The 23,535-nt window shown below is 35.0% G+C and overlaps 1 protein-coding gene across 1 annotated transcript; it reads left to right on the top strand.

Annotated features, from left to right (window-relative positions):
* Positions 1-19,755: 19,755 nt before the first annotated feature.
* LOC121416259 (G-protein coupled receptor moody-like) lies at positions 19,756-23,093 on the top strand. The gene has a single exon (XM_041609775.1). The coding sequence runs from the start codon at positions 19,950-19,952 to the stop codon at positions 21,177-21,179; it is 1,230 nt and encodes a 409-aa protein (XP_041465709.1). The 5' UTR covers positions 19,756-19,949; the 3' UTR covers positions 21,180-23,093.
* Positions 23,094-23,535: the final 442 nt, after the last annotated feature.

Genomic DNA, 23,535 nt, shown 5'->3' with positions numbered 1-23,535 from the left:
TCATGGCTCTCCAAATCATCAATTATGAAATAAAACCAAATAAATAAAATGCATCGATTAAAAAATATATTAAAAAAAATAAACACACAACCCATTGCTTAACATGTAGTCCCATTCTCTAGAGATTTCCATGCGTTTTATTTACAAACATGAAAATTGTGATAAGTATGCTCCAGTGCCCTGGGAACGATTCTGTTTTTGACTGGGGTGCTGGTGTAAATTTGACAAGCCAAAAAAGAGGGTCCATTCTGTCATACCTTCCACAATTCCTGGGGGTGTTGCCTATGGAAAATAATAAACGCAGCACCCCCAATCCAACCGTTGGGGCGCTTCAGTACCCCAACACCCCTGCTTCCTAGATCCACTTGCTCTCGTTTTCGATGGCCGAATAGATCGTGAGAGAAATAAATAACTAACAATATATAACAAGATATGGTAAACCACTTTAGTAATGTGTTTTATCATCTTTATAAAAGTAACGTCACTGTTTTTGTAGCACAACTGAACAATAATAAGACTCCTTGGACGAAATTGGTTAATTGAATGTCAACACGGTGACATGTCGGATCTCTGTAAGATTAACTATTATCATGGAGATGAACATTTGACAAACATAATCATTCTAAAGTATCATCAATCAATGATCTATATTTTTTTCTTTCTAGACTTTATTATTCTCAGGCATAGACGTCACCAATATATAAAGGTCTGCTAAAAAATAAGATTAATTATGTTGTTGTTATTGTTGCTGTCATCGTCAACCGTTATCATTATTATTTCAGATTTTCAACGGATATGTTGGCCTTCCTGTGAACTTCCGGTATATCATTCTGATAATCCATACATCATCAGCAGTAATTAGTAAATGGATCCATCAGTTCGCACCTGATTCACGTGAATTTTCCCAATCACATAAACACACAAAAACGCACACGCACACCCGCACACACACCAACGATCACACAAATACATGTACGAATATCAATCTGGAATGACCTGGGATTTCAAACAAAACTAGTGTTTCTGTTAAAGAATGCCTGAATAAACAAATAGGCCTTCTTTGTACTGAAATATGGAAGAATTGATAAGCAAAGAAAAGTACAACGAACTTCTAATAGGGGTTTACGTAAACTTCATGAACATAAGGATATGAAACTGAATGTAATATGTCGTACATGCAGATCCAATGCATCTATAAGCCCTAAGTGTTTGTTGAAGTTTAGCATTTGTTAAAGTTGGAAAAGACAAGATATATACTTAAGTTCTATCCCTGGTTCTTGAACAATGGATAACGCGATGTGAGTCAATGAACTATCTAGCTTCGAGACTGGCTTCAAGATACGATGGCATTTTATTTTCGGCCTTTTTTTATTTATTGCGTATGCATGTTTGATTAAAAAATGTCTTGCAGATGGGGGGCTTCGGGGGCTCTGCCCCCAAAGTGATCACAGACATGTTCAAATACAGGTGGAAGTTAGGAGAAATGAAATAATTAATAAACCAACGCCTAACAATCAAAACAGGTTAGTTCGATATCACATATATTTAAATTGTATAGCTCTAAACACAAATTACTCAACTTTCTTGTAAAAAGTTTTTTTTTCATTATTTTAAAGGGATATTATAAACTAATTTTGACGAGAATCTTCTAGACTTTGATAGATATTATATCAAAGGGGTAAACTACTACGTGTTGGAAATATTTAAATCTAAATGAATATTGTACAATCCCCAGAGCAAAATTCTGAAAATTTCATCAAATTATATTACGATTAACAAAGTTATTGAATATTAAGATTTAGCCATATTTTGTAAAAAAAAAAGTTATATGCACTCCCCCACTTTCCTTGTTCTTATGTTATTACATGAAATCATCACTGTTTCATTTTTTTCATTCATGTGCAAATGATGTGTCTCCCATACAATGAAATAAATGGCAACAATTAATATACTTATATTGCACTAAATCGGTTACTAATCCCGTTCTTAAAAGTTCTTTGAAAAAAAAATACAAAAGAACAAGTGGGGTTATGACATCATTAGTTTGCTCATTGAATATTCATGAAGACATCACTGTTTCACCGAATAATGCAAATCTTTATAAATGCTATAACAAACTTTGTTATTCGTTGTTCGATTTGGATCATATTTTCAGTGTCTTGTTTGCCTGATTTTTCTATAATTGTTCAAGTCATATTATTTTCAATCTGGATAACCCCTTTAACTGCCCTTCAGCACCAGGGGCCTGTTGTAGAAAGAGTTGCAATCAAACGCAACTCTAAAAATCACGCGCAACTTGATTTTCAACCAATCAACAGCGCGCATTTTTTGACTTGCGTTTAAACGCAACTCTTTCTGCAACGGGCCCCAGACGAGGTATCTTATATTAATTTGAATAGATGCTTTTAGAGCGATATGAAGGTAAACGAACCTTTGGAAACTAAAAATAGATGTTAAAAGAATTATAATGCAATCCTTTAATAGCCTGCTCTGATTGGTCGAGACTACGATCTAACGTAGATATAATGTTATTGGGATGGTCACATGCCCCATATAATTATTATACAGTCACATGTGTACAAAAGGATCAAATATCTGAAGGACGTATCTTGGTATTTACCTCGCGCTATAAAACAATCTACTCAGGTATTACTAGATCACTCCATTCCCAGCTAGATATATAATTTTACTAGCATGGAGATATTAGTAGGTCTATACAGTAATAGAACACAGTCGACTTCACCACGTGATCCAACACTAGGACACAGGGGGGGGGGGCGTATCACAAATCTTATCAACCATCGTAGAAGAATATCGTTACGATTGAGTGCATTGACTACAATGTACAATCATCGTAAAAAAAATAAGCGTAACTACGATCAAACGCTATCCTTTGTGTCACGGGACCCAGGACCCAGAAACACACACATCTAGGCTCTACGTGGAAACGATTTTATTTCTTTTTTTTATTAGGTGCAATTTAAATTGAAAAAAAGGTGGGGGTGAATTTCAATACAAAATGAATTTTTGTACATTTTTAGGTAATTTTAGGTACATTTTTTTTCCATTTTACACATCTTCCAGAATAATATGGATGATATTAGACACGCAGCATCCCAAAAGAATTTTTTTCCTTTTTTTTGGGGGGGGGGGTGCTCATGCCCAGCACTCTATTTTCCAGGGCCATGAAATACATCATGTATTAAAGGGGAATGAAACCTTTGGAACTAGTGGAAGGATAAGTATCAAAGAATGAGATCAAAGAAACTTTGAGAAAAATCAGACAAATAATGAGAAAGTTACGAGCATTTTAATATTGCGATCACTAACGCTATGGAGATCTTCTCATTGGCAATACGACAAAGATGTGTGATGTCACATGTGAACAACTCGGGGAACAACTTTCCCTGTGGTGGACTATAAAATCTCTCTTTTTCTTCTTTTTTTTATGGTGATACAAACTCTTTGTCCATAATGTATTCTTTGTCAAACTTTTGTTGATATGTTTCTTTGATTTTTCTGCTTTCACACAAGCTTGTTTCAAAGGTTTCATATTTTCTTTAAGCATATACGATGAGGGATATCCACGGAGGTTCTATCAAATCGGGCCATCCTATGAATCTAAAGAATAGTGTTTTATTTTACTTTTACACGGTGCTTTTAGATCTTAATTCCTGTCATGAGGTTCATGAAAATGTTTTTTTTTATCATCTATAGACTTTGAAATTGTGCTAATCCCAGGATTTCCCTTAATCCCATGTCTCTTCCGTCACGTGTATTCATAAACATGACAAAGTCAGATTTAGATGTCAGACTTTTTGAACTCTCATTTCATCTCATCTTGTCAATGCACATTTTCAGTTTTCTTATTTTTTTTTCAAATTGTTTACATGTTATATATTTTTTTAGCTTATATCCAAGTTCATGACCTTACTAAAATGGAACTTTGGAATTCTCAGTTGGTCCTGCAGACGTGATGAAAGAAAAAAAGAAACAAAGAAAAAAGGGAAAAAGAAAGAGGGAGAGACAGAAAGAAATGAAAGGAGAAACACCCAAATAAACAAAAAATTTATTAAGGAAAGAAATAAAGGAAAGTTAAGGAAAGCTGAAAAAAATAATGTAAAACAATGTTACAAAGAGAGGGAAAAGGAAATGAGGAAGTAAAATGAAGGAGAAGAATAAAAAAGATATAAAAAGAGAATCTGTAGACAATGACTGATACTCCGTCTTCCATCAAAATATCATCCATTACAAAGTCATGAAATAGCTTACAATCAATTTATATCAAATGACAATCATAAGTTTTCTTTGATTAAAATAATTACAATAACAAGGAAATGACATATTGACCACGTTCCATATGCCAGTAATGAAAAACCAAATTGAAAAACTAGATTTTTATTAAATGGGAAGATATTAAGAACAAACACATTAAAGTGTATTGTTGTTAACTGTACAGCTTAATGATAATGGTTGGGGGGGAAATCCGTTTGTTTCTTTAAACTTTGGTGTTGCATTCTTGTTGATTCTCACAAATTATATATCTACCTTCATGACAATAATTACTGTCACAACCGCAAAGAAAAAAAAATTGCCATGACCGAATGTAATTAGAAATATCTCTTACAGCCAAGCTTTTATAATATCTTTGGATAACTCTGGAAATATAACAATCTTTTAGCAACCAGGGGGGTGTTTCACAAAGATTTAAGTATGACTTAGAGTCGCACTTAAATGTCTAGTTGCGCGCAGTATAAAAGGCATGACAGCATTGGTCAGATCATGCCAAGAGGAAGCGCACTACTGCGTATTGATCAATAAGATTGCGCGTTGCATATCATGTACGCGTCGACATTTAAGTGCGACCTAAGTCAAACTTAAATCTTTGTGAAACACCCCCCTGTCTTGCATGTGCTCGTGCTTTAATCTTAAGTGCAGTCTATTAATTCTCATCTATTCTTATATGTATTTCACCTCGATTATTCACTCATCTGTACTTTGTGGAAGTATGTTATTTTAGGAAAGCACTAACAAATATGAAGGCAAAATGAGCTCAGGTTTCATTTTACTCACAAATGTATCAGGGACCGCGAACAGGGGGCGGGGGCTTCATGATTTATTCCTTCGTAATTGTTCAACCAAGGAATCTAACTTTTTCACCAGGCTCGTTTGGTTCTAAAGGATGTTTTTGCGGTTTGACGGGAATACCTTGATAGAGGTGATAGAGTTCTGTGATATAAATTCAATATCTTCACTTTCCTGTGCAATTTCAACAACAGTCACTGTTATTTCCGGAGCAATATAAACGTTTACTACAGTATTCTTTGGAATTGTTTTTGCAAGCCACCGTTCGCAAAAGGTCCGATATGTCTGGCATGCCACGCCCAAGATTCAAGAGACAAGTAAAAGCCTAAAATAGCCTTTCCTGTTTCTCAAAGGAATCAGGGACACGAATGTGATGGTCAGTTTATTAAAATCAAATTTAGCTTAAAAATGAAGTCGCCCCTATTGCTGCCCCCTTTCGCCGGTGACTGTGCTTATAAGCTATCTATCAACATGATTAAAAAGTGATATCTGTGTGCGTGTGTGTGTGGGTGTGTGAGGGTGTGTGTGCGAGGGTATGTATGTGTGTGTGTGTACGTGCGCGTGCGTGGTATGTAAGGGGGGGGGGGGGGGGCGAAGAAGGGATGGGGCATATACCCACCTTAAAATTATCCGATATTCCCTATAAAAAAAGTCACTGGATATCACATCTTGATCGGAAATTTCGCAAACAATGCGGAACTCTCCCAAAATATTTACTACATCTCTTTTATTTCTCTGGCATTCTGTATAAAACGAAACTGATTCAATTCGTTCTATTATCATGATTATCAGACAAGAGCAAAACAATATCATGCTGAAGAAAGTTTTATTTCAACCGAACGGTATTAAAGAGTTACACGATACAGGTCTATTCTCTTCTTCCTTTTCTCTTGTTTTCAATTTTCATTTTCATTTCCTTTTTTTCTCTTATCTTTTCCATTTACACTTCTTAAAAAAATCTCAGGGGGAATGTCGCCCTCTGCCCCCTACGCTGCGCCAGGATGCCAATCTGTAACCTGGTTACCAACATTTCAAAAGAGTGTTTGTATACATGCTTTGCACATTTTCTTCCTTCAATTGCCCGTTTTACCTCTTTAATATTATAAGAAAATATGTATATTTTATCACCTGAATCATTTTAATTCATCAACTCAACAAATATTTACATCATAGTATTGCGAAATTTTGATGCATGAAGTACACTCTTAAAAATAGTTGGGCAAAAAATGCCCAACTTTTAACCAACCCTTGGCAACATACTTTCCACACAACTTTTGGTTGTAATCTGCCCAAAATAGGTAATAAAATCTAATAATTGGGTAATACATTTGCTCAACTGGATAATAATTGCCTAGAATATAGTTTACCAACATACATTACCCAACACAGTGGACAGTATGTTGCCCAACATTAATTGTGTACGATATATGAGTTTGAACGGTCCGTGCACAATTTTAAATTTCTTTAAAGGTAAAACAAGAAGACAAGATTATTCTACATCACTCGTTAGAACGAAAATCTCATTTGAAATTGCACTAATCGAACAATGACAGTTTAAATCATGAAGGTATATGTTCATGTTTAAATTGAATATACGATCATCTCTGTCAGTTTCCCGACTACTGAGGACTATAGATGTGAATTGTTTTCACGGTTCCCCATTGAACTTCGACACAATTACTACAAGCTTAATCGATTGATTGTTATTGTCGTAAACAACTCAATAGACTAGCCCTTATTGTTCTTCCTTGTGATTGGCACCTGAAAGAATGATTTATGATAATTTGACAATAATGGGAAAATTATTGCAAGTAATGATTACTAACTAATGTATGATTCATCTCCGAAATATACCCATTTTTTCATTTGATCATCAATATTGTTGCCATATATTTGGCATTTTTGGTTTAATTTTGAATTTATGGGGTCAATTTTTTATTTCTTATTTTATTAGCGTGGTAATTAAATTCCAATATTATTTTGCTAGATAAGACAGTATCAGTCGCTTTTAATATCAATCAAAATGCATATTCTCAATAAAAAAATGTCATATTAATTTACCTCTCCTAAAGTTCATTCTTTTAAATGATATTGTAATAGAGAAGATGAGATGTGTCTATATCCAAAGGGAAAAAAACAGGAAGATGAAATATGACCAGTGGCTTAAACAGGCAACATATTAAGTTTCTAAAAGGTCAGAGTGAGTTATTTTCTTGAGAAAAATTGTGACCGAGAAAAAAGAGTGATGTATGTATGTCACTCCGATGTTTTATTTATTTAAATACGGGATAAAAAACCTGCTTTCAGCCGCAAGGCTGTTTTTCAGCAAGTCCGTACATAAAAAGTTGAAAAACATATAACAATAAATTATAAATCATGAAACAAAATAATAAAATACAAACATTTAAACAGACATAAGTTACATTGTACATGATAAAAATAAAGATTTGAGATAAGAAAATAAGAACTAAAAAGCAACAAAAAATATATAAAATATATACACATTTAAAACAGAAACAAAAGTACAATCAAATATACATGATAAAAAATGAAAATACAATGGTCATAGATCTCAGTCAGCAACAAATTACGGAAAACTAATAGGAAAGATATTTTGGATGCATTTTTTAAGAGTGAGGTCTGAAAATCTACAAGTACTGTAAACATAAATTCATTTTGAATAAACAAGTAATATCAGTTAGTGTTTAAAGGAAATTCGATGGGTGTTATGATATTGAAGAATATAAAAACAAAATGATGTCATGAAAATACCACTTCAGTGAAATTTAAAGGGTATTGGCAAAAATCTCCCCCACTTATTTTTACAGTATATGTACGGCCTTTACATTTTTTTTATTAATTCGTGGCCGCTTATAATTCTAACTGACTTTCTTTCGAAAAAAATTTAGTCATATTTTTGCCTTTTCGAGTCCCAAAGCAGATGGAGATTATATAAAACATGTTATAAACTTTTTATTACTGCATTAAATGTCCCTTTTTCCCCTTCATTCTTTGTTTAATCGCCATTAATCATTTCAAGGAAATTAAAGGGATATTGGAATATCACTTTCTGAAACCTTGATTTTTGTTATTGCTCACCTGTACCTTAAACTTGCAGTCATGGCAGTAGCATGGGAAATAGGTATTTTATTGAATAAAAAAATTGTATATAAGGAAGAAAAATGTAACCATTTCCACGCTTTTTAGCAGAACATTCCCCCTCTTTGAGTCTTTCTCATTTACTTATCAATCTTTATGAATAACTTAAAGGACAAGTCCACCCCAACAAAAACTTGATTTGAATAAAAAGAGAAAAATTCAACAAGCATAACACTGAAAATTTCATCAAAATCGGATGTAAAATAAGAAAGTTATAGCATTTTAAAGTTTCGCTTATTTTCAACAAAATAGTTATATGAACGAGCCAGTTACATCCAAATGAGAGAGTTGATGACATCACTCACTCATAATTTCTTTTGTATTTTATTATATGAAATATTGTTATTTTCTCGTCATTGTCATGTGAAATGAAGTTTCATTCCTCCCTGAACACGTGGAATTCCATTATTTTAACATTTTGTGCTTCAGGCAAGGAGGTTCTAATCGTGAAATTCGTAAAAATTGAAATATTGTATAATTCAAACAATAAAAAACAAAAGAAATAGTGAGTGAGTGACATCATCGACTCTCTCATTTGGATGTAACTGGCTCGTTCATATAACTATTTTGTTGAAAATAAGCGAAACTTTGGAATGTCATAACTTTTTTTATATTACATCCGATTTTGATGAAATTTTCAGCATTGTGCTTGTCTGATTTTTCTCTATTAATTCAAATCAACATTTTTCTGAGGTGGACTTGACCTTTAAAATTGCTGACTGAAATTGATTGAAAATTAGATTCCATGTAAGAGTGTATTGTTCACAACCCTGCATAAGTCATTACGTTAAGCAACTTTTCAGTCTAACTTATCATTCAATCATGAATACATTAAACTTAGAGCATTATACTTGATTCACCATTCACAACGTGCTATTTCATTTCCTTCTTTCTATTTTTTTTTTGGGGGGGATGTTTTCACACAAAATTTCAATCGAATCGGGGTCACAAATTACTGTAGAGATTATTAAGCATTATTGATTCCGAAATCATCATGTTGTAGATATTATCACGAAAAACAAGATGAGTTACTTCCTTATCAAAATCTATTATGGTATGCCCATGAGATAATAAGAAATACATTCGGTAACTTCTTTTCGGGATATGTTTGCTTTCCAAAATACTCCTGTTTCTACCACCCCACTATTGGCTATATCGTATATAGGGTTTATACGAGGAAGCACGGCGAGTGAGGACAAACGCTGCCCTTATGGATCGTTCTACAAGTACATGTATATAGGTCAAATTTGTGACCTTGTTAATGAATTTGCTTGCTTTCCAAAACATCCGGTATACGAGCGAGGGAAAATGAGCATTTTAAAAATATTTGTATTGAAAATAAATATTTTGTTTTGCTGTATATATTTATTACATTATTAAACTCCAGTCTGTCATCATAATGATCCTTATATACAAACATATTAGATATCTATATAGGGTAAATGAATATGTACTATATCTGCCAAATTTGATTGTATTGTTGTTCGCATGCCGTCAATAAAACAACTGTTTTTTTAGCAACCGATAAAACTAAGATTTCCTGTGTAATCAAATAAAGAATTTCTATTAAAAATACGCTCATATATCATTATGTAATTCCTTTTGTAAAAGTTAGAGAGAGCTAGAAACGCCACAGCGCAAACACTACAAAAATGCATTACAAAGCAGGAAAAGGATGGTCACTGTCCAAAATCGCTTGAAAATAAATCATCGAGCGAGAGAATACATCAAGAGATTGAAAAACCATGGCCTGGTCTGGCCGCTTCCTGGCTTGATCTGCATCAGTGTTGGTTAGGAAGACGCACAGCCTTGATGTTGTTGAGATCATCAAGCCCAGGTTAATACTCTATCCTGTGTCTTTCTAACATGTTCCCTAGCAGCTGCCCCCGACTTGGGACGGGCGGCGGTGGGTTGAGCGCTTTGGTCCCGGGAACCCTCCCCCTCCATGCAGCTGCTGGAACTGTCAGGACATCTTGTTGTTTCAGTATGAAACAACAAGTATAATTCAAATATTCAAATATTTTAAATATTATAAATTTTCATTTTCATTTCATTTATTTTTCCATTTCCAACAATCATTTACAATAAGTTTTGTAACATACATCTTGATATAATTATAATCAATAAAACAAAGAAAATTATTATGTATAATAATCAAGAAAACAGGTTGGAAACAGAGGAAGCTGCTAAAAAAGCGAAGCTTGTAGAATGCAGCCTCCTATAACATATTCGTATGAACAATGTAAACAAAACACAAATAGAACATGGTAGAAGTTTGAACTTAAATCTATTTGAATAAAATAGTTTAAAAGAAAAAAAAGAAAGAAAGGAATAGAAAATGAGAGAAAAAAGCGAGATCAATGGTCTCCAGATTCAAATATTTCAAATATTATGTAATATAATTCAAATATTTAGAATCTACCTAATTATGATGATGTTGTATCTTTACGTGCATAGATTTGATTATGTGAAACGAAATAGTAGATCAAGGTGTGGGTTCAGATTACACACGGTCGTCAAGAAAGTTTCTTGAGCAAATTTTGAGGTTCTATACAGCTCCAGTAGAAATGGCAATGCGTTTCCATTATTAAATAATTATTCTGAAAATAATATGGGATCACAGAGAAGCAAGTCACCATTATGATAATAGAACCGAACAGGACACAATTTTAATGTTTTTAGCAAAACTTCTATTTAGTGCACCAATAAGATGAAAATTGAAATGCATGGGAATGTTTACTTTTGAAAACCCAATAGTGGATATATGTCTAGGTGAGCAAGCTACCGGATAAGGGGCGAGGTTGGAAAGTGCATCCCTTAGCATGCTTTATAGTGCCTATTCAAGGTAATTCGGTTTTCATGTGACTATTTTAGGTCACAGGAGAGAGCAAATAAAGGAAAGTTATCACAAGCTGGATAAATAAAATTTTACAATGTTTAGGCGGCTGCTGTTTCATGCGTAATAGTATGGAATACTTCATTTTGGCCTTGCAATTTCCGTGTTACATTCGAATGTTTTTACTGTTGCTTGTTGCTATGGTGAGAGTGTGGTCTAATTACGGAAATGTGTTCGAAGGAAAAGTGAGATAACGAGGGGAAATTTGAAAGTACAGAGATACCCCTTTCCGTTAAAAACAAGCAACTATAAGGTACAGTGCATAATAAAATCAATATTAATTATAGATATTTTTTAAAACAAGTGCACACCTAGTTACCAATAATGCATATAGCATTTCCATTTATTTGAAAGCAGGATAAAAGAGCGTTGTAGTTTAATTGCCTTGCTCACGGGCATAGGTGCCGCGGCCGGGGATCGAACCCCGGATTTTCAACCAGGCGCCTACAGACCACTTGAATGTTAGGTCTTATGCTGCAATGATCTATATTGGGCATTTTTAGAAACAATAGCAATCGAATTTAAGTTATCGTTAAATGATAAAAGTAACTTCATGTTTTTGTTTTGTTTTTCATTACCTAGCAACGACCATGAATAATTATGATAATAATATTGCGCACATATCCACCTTGTTAGGTGCTCAAGGCGCTCCTATATTACCCGGCTAAGCTAGGCGTTCATAGCGCACACAGCTTCTTAAGGAATTACTTCCTACCGGTACCCATTTACCTCACCTGGGTCGAGTGCAGCACATGATAAGACAATCAAGCTTTAAGAGATGATATATCAATAATATCCTGATAAAGTTTATCAGTTTTACTTGCAAAAATATTATTCATTAATTAGCTTTTACGATTTTCTTCTTGGTTTAGGCTACCTTTCTCTTGATAATGTATACAGTGTTAAATTAAAGTACCAAACGTAGAGTATTCTTTGGAGAAGAATTAAATTTCTGTATGGATTTGAATTCAGATGTTTTTTTTAATGCGCTTTGATCTTTTAAATGAAGGAGCCTCGGATGGAGTCTCATCGAAATGTTAAGTGGATCGGTCGATGATGGCGCTGTGCCATCAAATAAATTGTTCGGTACTACTAGTAAAGAATCAGAACTAGAATGCAGCAAATATTGTATGCCTACTTCTCGCTAAATCGAAAAAAAAAGTTTCTGTAAAATGGAAAACAGGGGGTGAAAATTAATAATCAATCAAACATTTACAGTTTTCCTCTACTGCCTATCCCTGTCTATCATAGCATGCCTTTGCCTATCTCTAACATGTAAAGCACATGAAAACTTAAACATGTTAAACGGTAGGCCTGTAGTTTCATATTGGTATTTGATTATGATCAGTCATTTTCGCAATAATAATGATGGTATTTGGTATTTATGTATCCCTAACATGGATTATCAATTTCATGGTTCACAGCTCTTTTTTTTTCTTTTAAGAATTATTTCCTACCGGTATCTTTTACCTCATCTATGTTGAATGCAGCTGATGAATTGTGATTAATAAATAATGATAATGTAATACTTTTTGACCAAATCTTAACACAATGTTTTGCTAAGAAATCATGCGGGGAGCGGGCCTTTGCTCATGCAGGACCTAGCCTGTGGAATTCTCTCCCACACAGTTTGAAAACCCAGACTTCAGCGACCACCTTCAAGGGCGACCTGAAAACTTACCTGTATAAAAGTCCCGATAAAAGTGTTTTTTGATAGTCATTGACTTATTGTTCAGACATGTATTACATGTATATGTAAATAGTTTTTGTTGTTCTGCTCTGAAGCGCCTTGAGCATCTAATCAAGATGGAAAGTGCGCTATATAAATCTTATGTATTATTATTATTAATGTTGATCATTTACCTCCAATCAAAATGTTGAATCAATTCTTAGAGTAGGGCCAGATGTTTGTAATTCACTTTAAATTGAAACATCACCCTGAATATACACTAACAATAGTGATTTGACTGTCTCTGTATAATTCATGTATTATCTATAAAAACAATAGCAACAAAATATTATCAATAACAAATTTTTCTTCTTCCTTCGTTATAGCTCCGGAAATCAGCAGATAGATCCTGCATTGCCGCACATAACATGTAGTATGCATCTTAAGAGTGGTCAGTCCGATAAGGTGAATGTATTCAGCAGAGAGGACTGCAAAGGGTCGTGCACATGTGATCCAGTGGTTTGAGCAATGGACTCATAATCGCAAGGTTGTGGGTTCGAATCCCAACTCTGCCATTATTGCCACTTAGATAAAAAGGCCAGAGAGTGATATCTGTCGTCTATAACGTCAGCCACTACGACTGATTAACAAAGACGTAAAATGTTTCCTAGGTAATTGGTTATATACCAACGTGGCGTTTACCAGCAAAATCCTGCCCTGCCGAGTTCACGCGGGAGTTACCATAAACGAAACAGGACTGCAACAACAATCAATATAAAGATGACAACAAAAACAACAGAATATTGATAGAGATCAATGACGTTGGGAAAATATATCAATGAATTCAATGCAACTACAGGACTTTAATTTTGACATTTATAATATGCAAAGGGCGCCACCTCTATTTCCGACACACGATGCTCTTTTGCATACATAATGAATATGACAAATGATTATTAGTATACATCTCTATGGTTTGGACCTACTCCATTATTACTAGAGCTGGAAACATTCGCTATAAAAAGATCTTACATGTTGCATATTGTTAGTGTATCATAATTGTTATTGTTCTATTCGTGTAAAATGGACTAAATTTGAGATTGTATCAAGAACAACCATTAGACGGCAAACTTCCGCTAGAGTAGGTTTTTTTTATAAGTCTGCTTATTTTACTTGCATATTGCACGTACACACACACACCCTCACACACACACACACCTAAAAAACCCACACCCTCTCCCTCACCATTATTCCAAACTGGTAAGTCGATATTATTTTAGGTGCAGCATATTCAAGAGTGAAGATTCATTTATTCTTAATGCATATTTGACAGTTTCACACCCCTCCCGAATGACGTGATTCATAATATTCGACATCTCCCGGTTTAGAGGCCTCTGATGGCATCTCTCTCTATCACCCCCGATCATCGGTTCTTTTTTCCCCTTTATCTTGCTATTCTCTTTTCTCTTGTCTCTGATGGTTTGCAATCTCTAGCTTGCTTCCATCTTTACCCAACAATATAGGGTCCAGGTAATAATTTGGTGTAGATACGGATAACATGGAGCTAATGTATTCCAGGTTAGCAGCTAATAAGAAGAGGAGTCCCATCTGGCTTTGGGTTTATGCTTGAACACTCCTTACCGTGACTCTGTTTGCACGTGATGGGAGATGAACATCTAAAGGTCAAGTCTATATACCTTAGCAGAGAGATGATTTGAATAGAAAGAAACATCCCAATAGGCACATTGTGGAAAGTTTCATCAACATCAGGGGGGGCGTTGCAATCAATCGCAACTCTAAAAATCATGCGCAACTTGATTTTCAACCAATCAACAGCGCGCATTTGGGACTTGCGTTTGATTTTTTGACTTGCGTTTAAACGCAACTCTTTCTGCAACGGGCCCCAGAGGTAAGAATGTCATAATAAGTTTCGCTTGATTCAGAAAACATTGATATGCACATCTTGGTAGGTATGTGGAAACCCACACACTCATTAGAATGAAAAACAAGATATGATGCCTCTGTGAGCATGCAATCTCAATTCCTTAGAGTTTAATTACTGATTAAACTAAAAATCTTAATCTTATAACATGGAAAATCAATCTTTATTGATTTATAGTTTATTTGATTCCTCACGTAGTGTGTGGAAATGCAATATATATTCAATCCTTTTTCAACATTGTGATTTTATTATCTTTTTTATTTAAAAAATGTACATATTTCATTGAAAATTTAGATATAAAAGTAAGAATCAAATAATTCCCTTCTGGTAAAATCTGCCAAAATTGAAATATTCTACGATTTATACAATAAAATAAGTTTGGACATCATCAGCTTTACGACGAAAGTTTAAAGCGTCAAATCTTTCTTATACTAAATCTGATGTTGATGGAATGTTCAGTTTAATTTGTTACAATTTATTCATATCAACTTGGTGTGGATGGACTTAAAGGAGTACTCCGGGCTGAAGATATTTATAGCGTAAAATTCACAGAGCAAAATGCTGAAAATTTCATCAAAATCGGATAAGAAATAATAAAGTTATTGCAAATTTTTTTAAAGATTTGCATTATTTCGGTGAAACAGTTCTAAACATGTATTCATGAATATTCATTATAGGTGGGCTGATGATGTCACATCTCCGCTTTCCTTTTTCCTGTTATTACCTGAAGTCATAAATGTTTCATTTTTTCATACATGTGTAAATGATGTGTCTCCAATATGATGAAATAAGTTGCAGGAAGAAATAACTAATGCACTTAATCAGTTGTCAATCCAACTGTTTTAGTTATTGGCAGAACTTTTTTTGAATAAAGCTAATTTCGTTATAATAAAATACAAAAGAACAAGTGGGAAATGACATCAGCTAATGAATATTCATGGTGACATGCCTAGAACTCTTCAGCCGGAATAATGCATATCTTTAAACTTCAATAACTTTGTTGTTCGATTTTGGTCAAAATTTTCAACAGTTTGCCCTATACTCTATTTATTTAGATATAAATATCTTCAGCCCGGAGCATCCCTTTAACTGCATCTTGTATTCCATTGGTTGTACAGATCGAAGGAGTGGCCCCGGGAGGGGGCAAAGAAGAATAAATAAATAAAGAGAGAGAGAGAGAGAGATAGAGAGGGGGAGAGAGAGAGGGAGATAGTGGATTGATCAAATCCGAACCAGGCATTGCGAAGCTAATCGACCATCATCATCAAATCCATCACTGATTGAAAGCACTCTAAATTCCGGCAGTTTGTTCTTCGTCATTATTTCATTTATGCGCAAAAGGAATCGGGGTCTAAATATTATATGGCATTCCTCTACCGACAACAGGTTTGTGAACCCCATGCCCTTATACATGCCCTTTGAACCGACCTGTTGTTTACCCCCCCCCCCCTCCTCCTCCTCTTTCTCTCTCTCCCTATGAAACCATTTCCAAGCAAATTTCTGTGCTCATAATATGTTTTCCATTTTTGTATTCCCTACTGCATATCTTAAGGGGTATATCGATGAACTTGAACAAAGCCCTGGGGGACACAAAAACAGGTAAAAATGGGTTTGTTTTTCACGGCTGAGAGATGTACGTGTGCGCGCGTATACCAGTGAAAAGGGTTTTGCCAAATTCAAGAAATAAATTACGTATACTTTTCAATAGCCTAGTACGTGTGAAAGTTATTATTCTTTATCATAATTTGCGATCATTAGATACATTATTTAGGAAGAGAAAACATGACATATATACTTTGAGATTATTGTTACTCGTGTAGGGGGCATTTTTGAAAGGCCATGCATGTATAGGAGTGTAATAGAGTATAGTCATTTAAAGGAGTATAGTTGGTGTCCAGCCTGTGCTATGACATGTCCCCCAACCGGAACTCTGAATCACTTTCCAAACAAAAAAATTGCATGTTACCCCCATCATTTATTTTTATTATTTTAATTAAAAAGTTGGGATTGATTGCTTAGAGCGTTTCACAAAATCTCTACAGTGTATAATCTCATGATGAATATGTAGTGTAGAATACTGTGAAATACTCCCTCAAGCATGGCCGTATGCAGCGGGGGGGGGGGTGGCAGGGGACAATTGACCCAAGAAACTTTTAAAACTCACATTTTAACTTTAAAAAGTTCCCGAAAGTGCGCAAGAAATCCTTCAATTTCACTTTAGAAAATACAAAAGCTCCCCCATGACAAGTTCGGCTCACTTGCATTGGATTTTCTTCTGATTTTTTTTAAACCTGTCTTGTCCCTCCCCTCCCCCAGGTAAACATTTCTGCGTACGGCTACGGCTAGGGTGTCAAGCAGTATGGGAAATTATACAATATTGACGATCACCAAAAGAGTCTTTTAAACAAACATAAAAAAAATTAGCTATCACTCTTTCATACTCGACCAATTTCATCAAAATCAGATAACCAATAGCAAAGTTATTTATTTTTAAAGTTTATCAATATATTGGAGACAATAATGCACGTCGTCATGAATATTCATTAGGTGGGCTGATGCTGTCACATCCCCACTTCCCTTTTTCTTATGTTATTGCATGAAATCACAATTATTTCATTTTTCCTACAGGTGAATAATATGTCTCCCTTTTGATAATGAATATCTAATGCGCTAAATCGGTTGTCAATCCAACTTTTTTAGTTCTTGGTAGAATAAACCTTATTTCATATAATAAAATATAACAGAGCAAGTGGGGATATGGCATTATCTTTTTGATAATTGAATATTCAGTGGATTTAATGACGCAGAACAAAATAGTTTTCTGAACGCATAATGATTAGATTTGACAACCGATGATTTCATTTGCATGTTATTTGATTGTATTCAAGGATATTTTATCTAATCACCACTCTCACTCCCTGTGTTTATAATTTTAACAGCTACCAACATTTTAATCTTTCATTAAGATAAGTCCCATCTCTATTAAAAACATGAATTATTAAGTATTCTGGAAAGGCTAAGCCACCATTATTATCAAGCTATTGCCCATGATCTCAATCGTTCATAAATTACATTTTATTTTGTTTGTAGCACTATGTCGTTTCTTTTTTATTTTCAAAACCCCTATTGAATCCGTCCTATTGCGTTGTAAATTTAATAACAATCGTTGCATGTGTGTTTGTGTACGCCGTACAGGCGTTCAAATACATCGCCCATGATCATAATGTTTGCAGCGACAATAGAAAATAGTTGTCTGACTCCCCTGCCATCTCCCCGAGCCCCGGTTTAATTTGCATGGTTAAAATAATATTCATGAATTATTCCCGAAACAATCCTAATCAAGTCAGTCTACATAGCTCACTCCTTAACCCATTATCGATCCAATGCTGTCGTGATTTAACATCGAGTCCCCGAATGTCTCTTAACAATCAAATAACCTAATTAAACACTGCGCCATAGTTCTTTATTAACAACCCCAAGCTATACATCTGGAGCTAGCATACATGCATCATACTACTCGCATACTGATCATGGAGTTATAATAACTCTATGATGCATCCATCCACTTTTGGCGCGGGGTTTCTTCTCGTGCATGCATGCAAATAAATATTCGCTTTACTCCGGAGTTCACCATCGGTTGTTCCATGAAGGTCACACACTTCAATGTATTGTATTTATAAATCGCCATGGTAACGTAGCTCTAGTGCAGAATAATAAAAACTTAATCTTTCTAAATGCCTCAATTCTTGGATCCGATTTCTACCAGCATTTGTCTGAGATAGACAAGAGTTAGTTAGAGTTCGCGCTCTCGTTGGATATATTTGATACCTTCGCACCGAGTCGAATTAACCTGTTCACGTTTATTTTACTGAGTATATGACGTATATAGTACTTGTATCATAAAGGAGTAGTTTTTTTACATACTATTGCCAAGGGCGGTTTTAAAATCCTATCAAATTTAAAGAAATGTTTCTCGAAGGAGGCCACATCATCTTTGAAATCGAAATTATGATACTGCAGGAAGGAAAGGAATGTAGACAAAGAGGTAAAAATGGCTGTTATAGGAGCTCATATTTCTCTCTCAGTTTCCGCTTTGGAAGTGTAGTTCCGGACGAGTTTTAAACTTCAGGCCTATATTGCTATATACTTGTTGGAGATCACAATCATGTTACTTAAACCATTGTTATATGAGGGAAAGTGAGGAAGTGGTTCATCTCTTGTAACTAGATCAACAAAATCCATGGACTAGCTTGAATCGCTCTTTGTACTGAACTGTTGCGGTAGATGAATATATTTAAAGAGAAGCTCGGCGGAATTAAGCAGATGGATATTTTTTCTCTCTCTCCAATCTTGGGTGCAGACATATTCATCGATATTTGAGTTGACATTAGTATCGAGAGCGACAAGTTAACCTATTCAACTTTTGATATGCCTTGAAAAGTTAGTCAACAGTAGGAATCAAAACTGATTGAGAGAGATTAAGGTCCTTGGCAGGCTATTCAACCCCGCTACTTCTGCTCATTTTTATTCAACTGGTGTCATAATATTCTTGCTTCGTTATGGCATGTTTTATTTGCTCTTGTTAACTCAGAATAGCATTGGCTTTATGGGACTGGGACGTGCTCATTTAGCGTGAAGGTTGTTATTCTAAATAAATATGATTAGAGTGCCGTATATATGGAATTATAAACCAAAATGCACTTGTAAAGGGAACAGATGGGATAAAATACAATTAAAGTGGTGCTCAAAGAGCGATTACCAGAGAAATTGAATGCGAAACTGGGTTTGTATTATTCGGAATGTGATCAGCTGTTGTACTGGCATCGACGCTGAACAAACATTTTCCTGTTTATTTTATGAATTCTGACTAGTTATGTGTGACTCTGTGACTCACATATCCAAATATGGTTATTACCTTTATAATTATTGAAGGTAGGCTCGGACGGAAGGTAATAATAACAAAATAATTGAATGGAATGATTTCATACACAAGTCATGCAAGTCATGTAAGCGGAACTTTGAGGGGAAATTTGTGAACCCGGATGTGCTCCATTGAACAACTTCAAACCCATTCGAGTCTCGATCATTGCACGGAAAAGTTTGACTGCGTGAAGTTGATTGGATCGTAATTATTATATCTGAATCAAGAAGTGGTGGTTACATTAATGTCAGATAATTATCACATATGACTGTCAAAGATGACTACAACAATGACAGCAGTGAATGACTCTTCGACAATGTCGACAACGCTCTCAACATCGACGTCGTTTGTGTCAGAGACAATGGAATATACCGAATGGAACGGGTCTTCGTATGATATGAACATGACAACGATTGCGACAACGAAAAAACAGCTTGTATCGGATGCAGAAGCTCTCGTGATGAGTGTGTTCCTGAATGTCATAGCGCTGTTAGGAATCATTGGAAATTCAGTAGTTATCATGAGTGTGGTGTTCTGTCGAAAGTTACAAACAGCGACCAATGTGTTCATTATAGCTCTTAGCGTGACAGATCTCTTGGTGTGTATTACACTACCATTTCAGACGTTTGCTTTAATTTCAAAAGATGGCTGGCCCTTGCCAGACTGGCTATGTGCCTCTATTGGTGGTATAACAAGTATCTGCTTTGGGGCTAGTGTTCTGCTACTCGTTCTAATCGCCATCAACAGATATTTCGTTATCACCAGACCTCGTAGCACTTGTCGACGGTTCTACAAACCCCGTAACCTTTTTTTCATGGTGTCCTCAACCTACCTGTACACTTTCATCATGTTCGCTGTCCTACCGATAGTTGATATCGGGAAGTTAGGTTATTCGGAATCCTATCGTATCTGTTCGTGGGATGACGAGCACGAACTCTCTGAAGTCAACGACATCATCGTGGGGCTGACATTCAGCGTATCGTTCATCATCATCGTCGTCTGCTACGTCCGAATATTTCTCTTCATCAAGAAGCATCACCGTGCCATGCTCTCCCATAGATCACCAAGTGAAGGAAACGTCGGGATGGAGAATGACTTTACTAGCGCAGATCAGACGGAGACCCAGCTACCCTCTACCCCTTCCTCCGTACCTCATAATGCAGCAAATTCTAACATTACAGAAGGACGGAAGACATCGGGTATCCAGACTGTAGTCAACAGACGAGAGGTGGAGATCACCAAGAACCTTCTAATGGTCATTGTATCATTTTTCCTGTGCATTGCACCTTACAGTGTCTCTTTGCTGTTACCCGAAGGTCTATCCCTGTCTATATTCACCGGGATACTCCTTATGGCCAATGCTTGCATCAATCCAATTATATATTCCTTCAAACATCCTACATTTAAAGTTGTCATCCGATGTGTTATCTGCTGTAGGTATGCAGACATTCCAAAGCCTTCACCGACATTAAAGAAGCTCTTAAACCTGAGGCGTAAAACACCTTAAGAACAACCTATCTAAGTGATCGTATTTGTGTTGTAATATTATTGTAATTTCAACTCTATCCAAATCAACTTTGACCAATCACGTGGCATTAATAGTTTAATTGTATTGTAAAGGATAACCTACAATAGGCATGTAATTAACATTTTGAATGATGATTTTTTTAAAAGTGAAAGACATGTAAAACGTAGAGCATTATGTTGGATGTTGAATGACTTTTAAGATTATTACCTTACATGTTGCAGTGCTTCAGCAAGAAGATGTACATGATCAAATTAGAGTCACGTGAGTGATTCGTTGAAGACTTATTTTAAAAAAATTGATACTGAAGTCTTTCACTTTCTTTGGAGATAATCATAGCTTAATATTAAACAAGAAAAGGGAAGTGTGACTTCGCTGTGTTATACAGACGTCTTTGGACTAAACAAAACTAACATCAAAGTCCGGAGACTAATCCACTGGGCCACAACGCTCCACGACCCTGTTAATGATATGAACGTATCTATTAGGCCTCTTTTGGTTATTTTATTGGTCGTGGCGTTTCATGCAGCTGTTCTTAATACTACCGACCTTACACTAAAAAAAAATGTTGGATAAACATTTTGAAAGGTTTGGGGAATGACAACCTTTTCTAATTGTTGCATTTACAAGTTTTAAAATGTTGGATACAAGTTTCATGCAAGGTCGGAAATAACATTCGGAAAAGGTTGTGACTCCTCCGGCCTTTCAGTTAGTGATGTAACATTTTCATTTTTTCAGACCTAGACCCAACTGGCTGCCAAATGGGAAAACAAATGCTCATTCACACCAGCATGGTCAACTAACGTTGAAATCAATCTTTGTAGATTAAAATAATAAATTTCAACAAGCACATGACATGAAGAATTCAATATAAAGTTTGATATGGTTTGTACTTATAGGAAATACACTCTCATCATCATATTAAAAAATGGGGAAAACATAATCTTAATCTCAGACCCTATAGTTGTTGCCACAGAAGTGTTGCTAGGAGTGTAACCAAACGGTATAGAGCAATATGTTTTTTCACACAAAATAGTTATTGGTACAAAGGCAAGACGATAGGAAATATTTTGGTACATAACACCTATGTCTTACCCAATTGAATTTATCATTTTTTTCCAAAATTGTATACGGAGATGTGGCCATCAACTTTGATTACTGTGTACCTCTCTGTTTCAGGGCCCAGGATGGCCATATGCGACGGACATAAAATATAATCTACTATTGACTTACCGTTGGGTGGCATCCACGTTGGGATATTGAGAACTTGGTAAATTATTGCTGAGGATGATTTTTCAATATTGATTCTTTCAATTCTTTTTCAATTCACATAGGCCTATAAGAAGTTAATATAATTGCATTCTTCTCCATTCTTGTAGTTTTCGTCTGGCTCATTGCAAAACATAAAGTGAACGTTATTGCGACGATTGATTAATGTGTTTTTTAATCATATTATCTTATAAAATATATTTCTGTAGTCTTTACAAAAGGATGAAATAAGTATGAACGAATGCATTCTTATACAACAAAAATATGGAAAATATAAAGCTATAAATACTGTCATACTCGTAAGCTTTTCGTCGTACACTCATCATGCTCATCATAATTGAGGTTGTGTTTCCATAGCGATCTGTCCATTCTCGTGATGAGATAAGAGTAATAAAATACGATACAAAAATCAAGAAACTAAACATGTTGTTGCGTTTGAAGTTCTGATTATACATAAGAAACAGCTTTAGTGTATATTATACATCATTGTTTATAGCATACATGTACATCATGTCAATAATACTGAAAGACTTCATGTCATTTACGTCGAGAAATGACAGTTATGGTGTTAATATACATAATTGTTATTGCTTTCTTATCTGGAATAAAGAACATATTTTACTTCAATGTGATATCGTACTTAATGTCTTCTGTTTTTTTGTTATAGCATACAGATTTAATAACTCATAAAAATAACATCCATTGGAAGCATTAGCCGCATTCTGGGAATGAAATAAAACATCTTGGAGGAAACTACATGACGTTTTATTGATTTCTTTTAACAATCTATATTTTGCATACATGACAACGCAGACACCAAACATAAGAAATGTGGAATTCAGTTAAAAATGCAATCAACTTTTTTAACGGAATTCCACATAAGAAATGTGGAATTCCGTTAAAAAAGTTGATTGCATTTTTAACGGAATTCCACATTTCTTATGTTTGGTCCAATTCAGTTAAAAATGCAATCAACTTTATAAAAAGAAAATTGCTTTATATCATAATTTTGTATACCAATGAATGGTAATGGTGTCTGAAATTATAAACAGATCTCCCAACTCCCTGT

This window comes from Lytechinus variegatus, chromosome 5 (genome assembly GCF_018143015.1).
Source record: "Lytechinus variegatus isolate NC3 chromosome 5, Lvar_3.0, whole genome shotgun sequence".
In the NCBI taxonomy this organism is placed as follows: domain Eukaryota; kingdom Metazoa; phylum Echinodermata; class Echinoidea; order Temnopleuroida; family Toxopneustidae; genus Lytechinus; species Lytechinus variegatus.
This window is presented reverse-complemented; position numbering and strand designations above follow the sequence as displayed.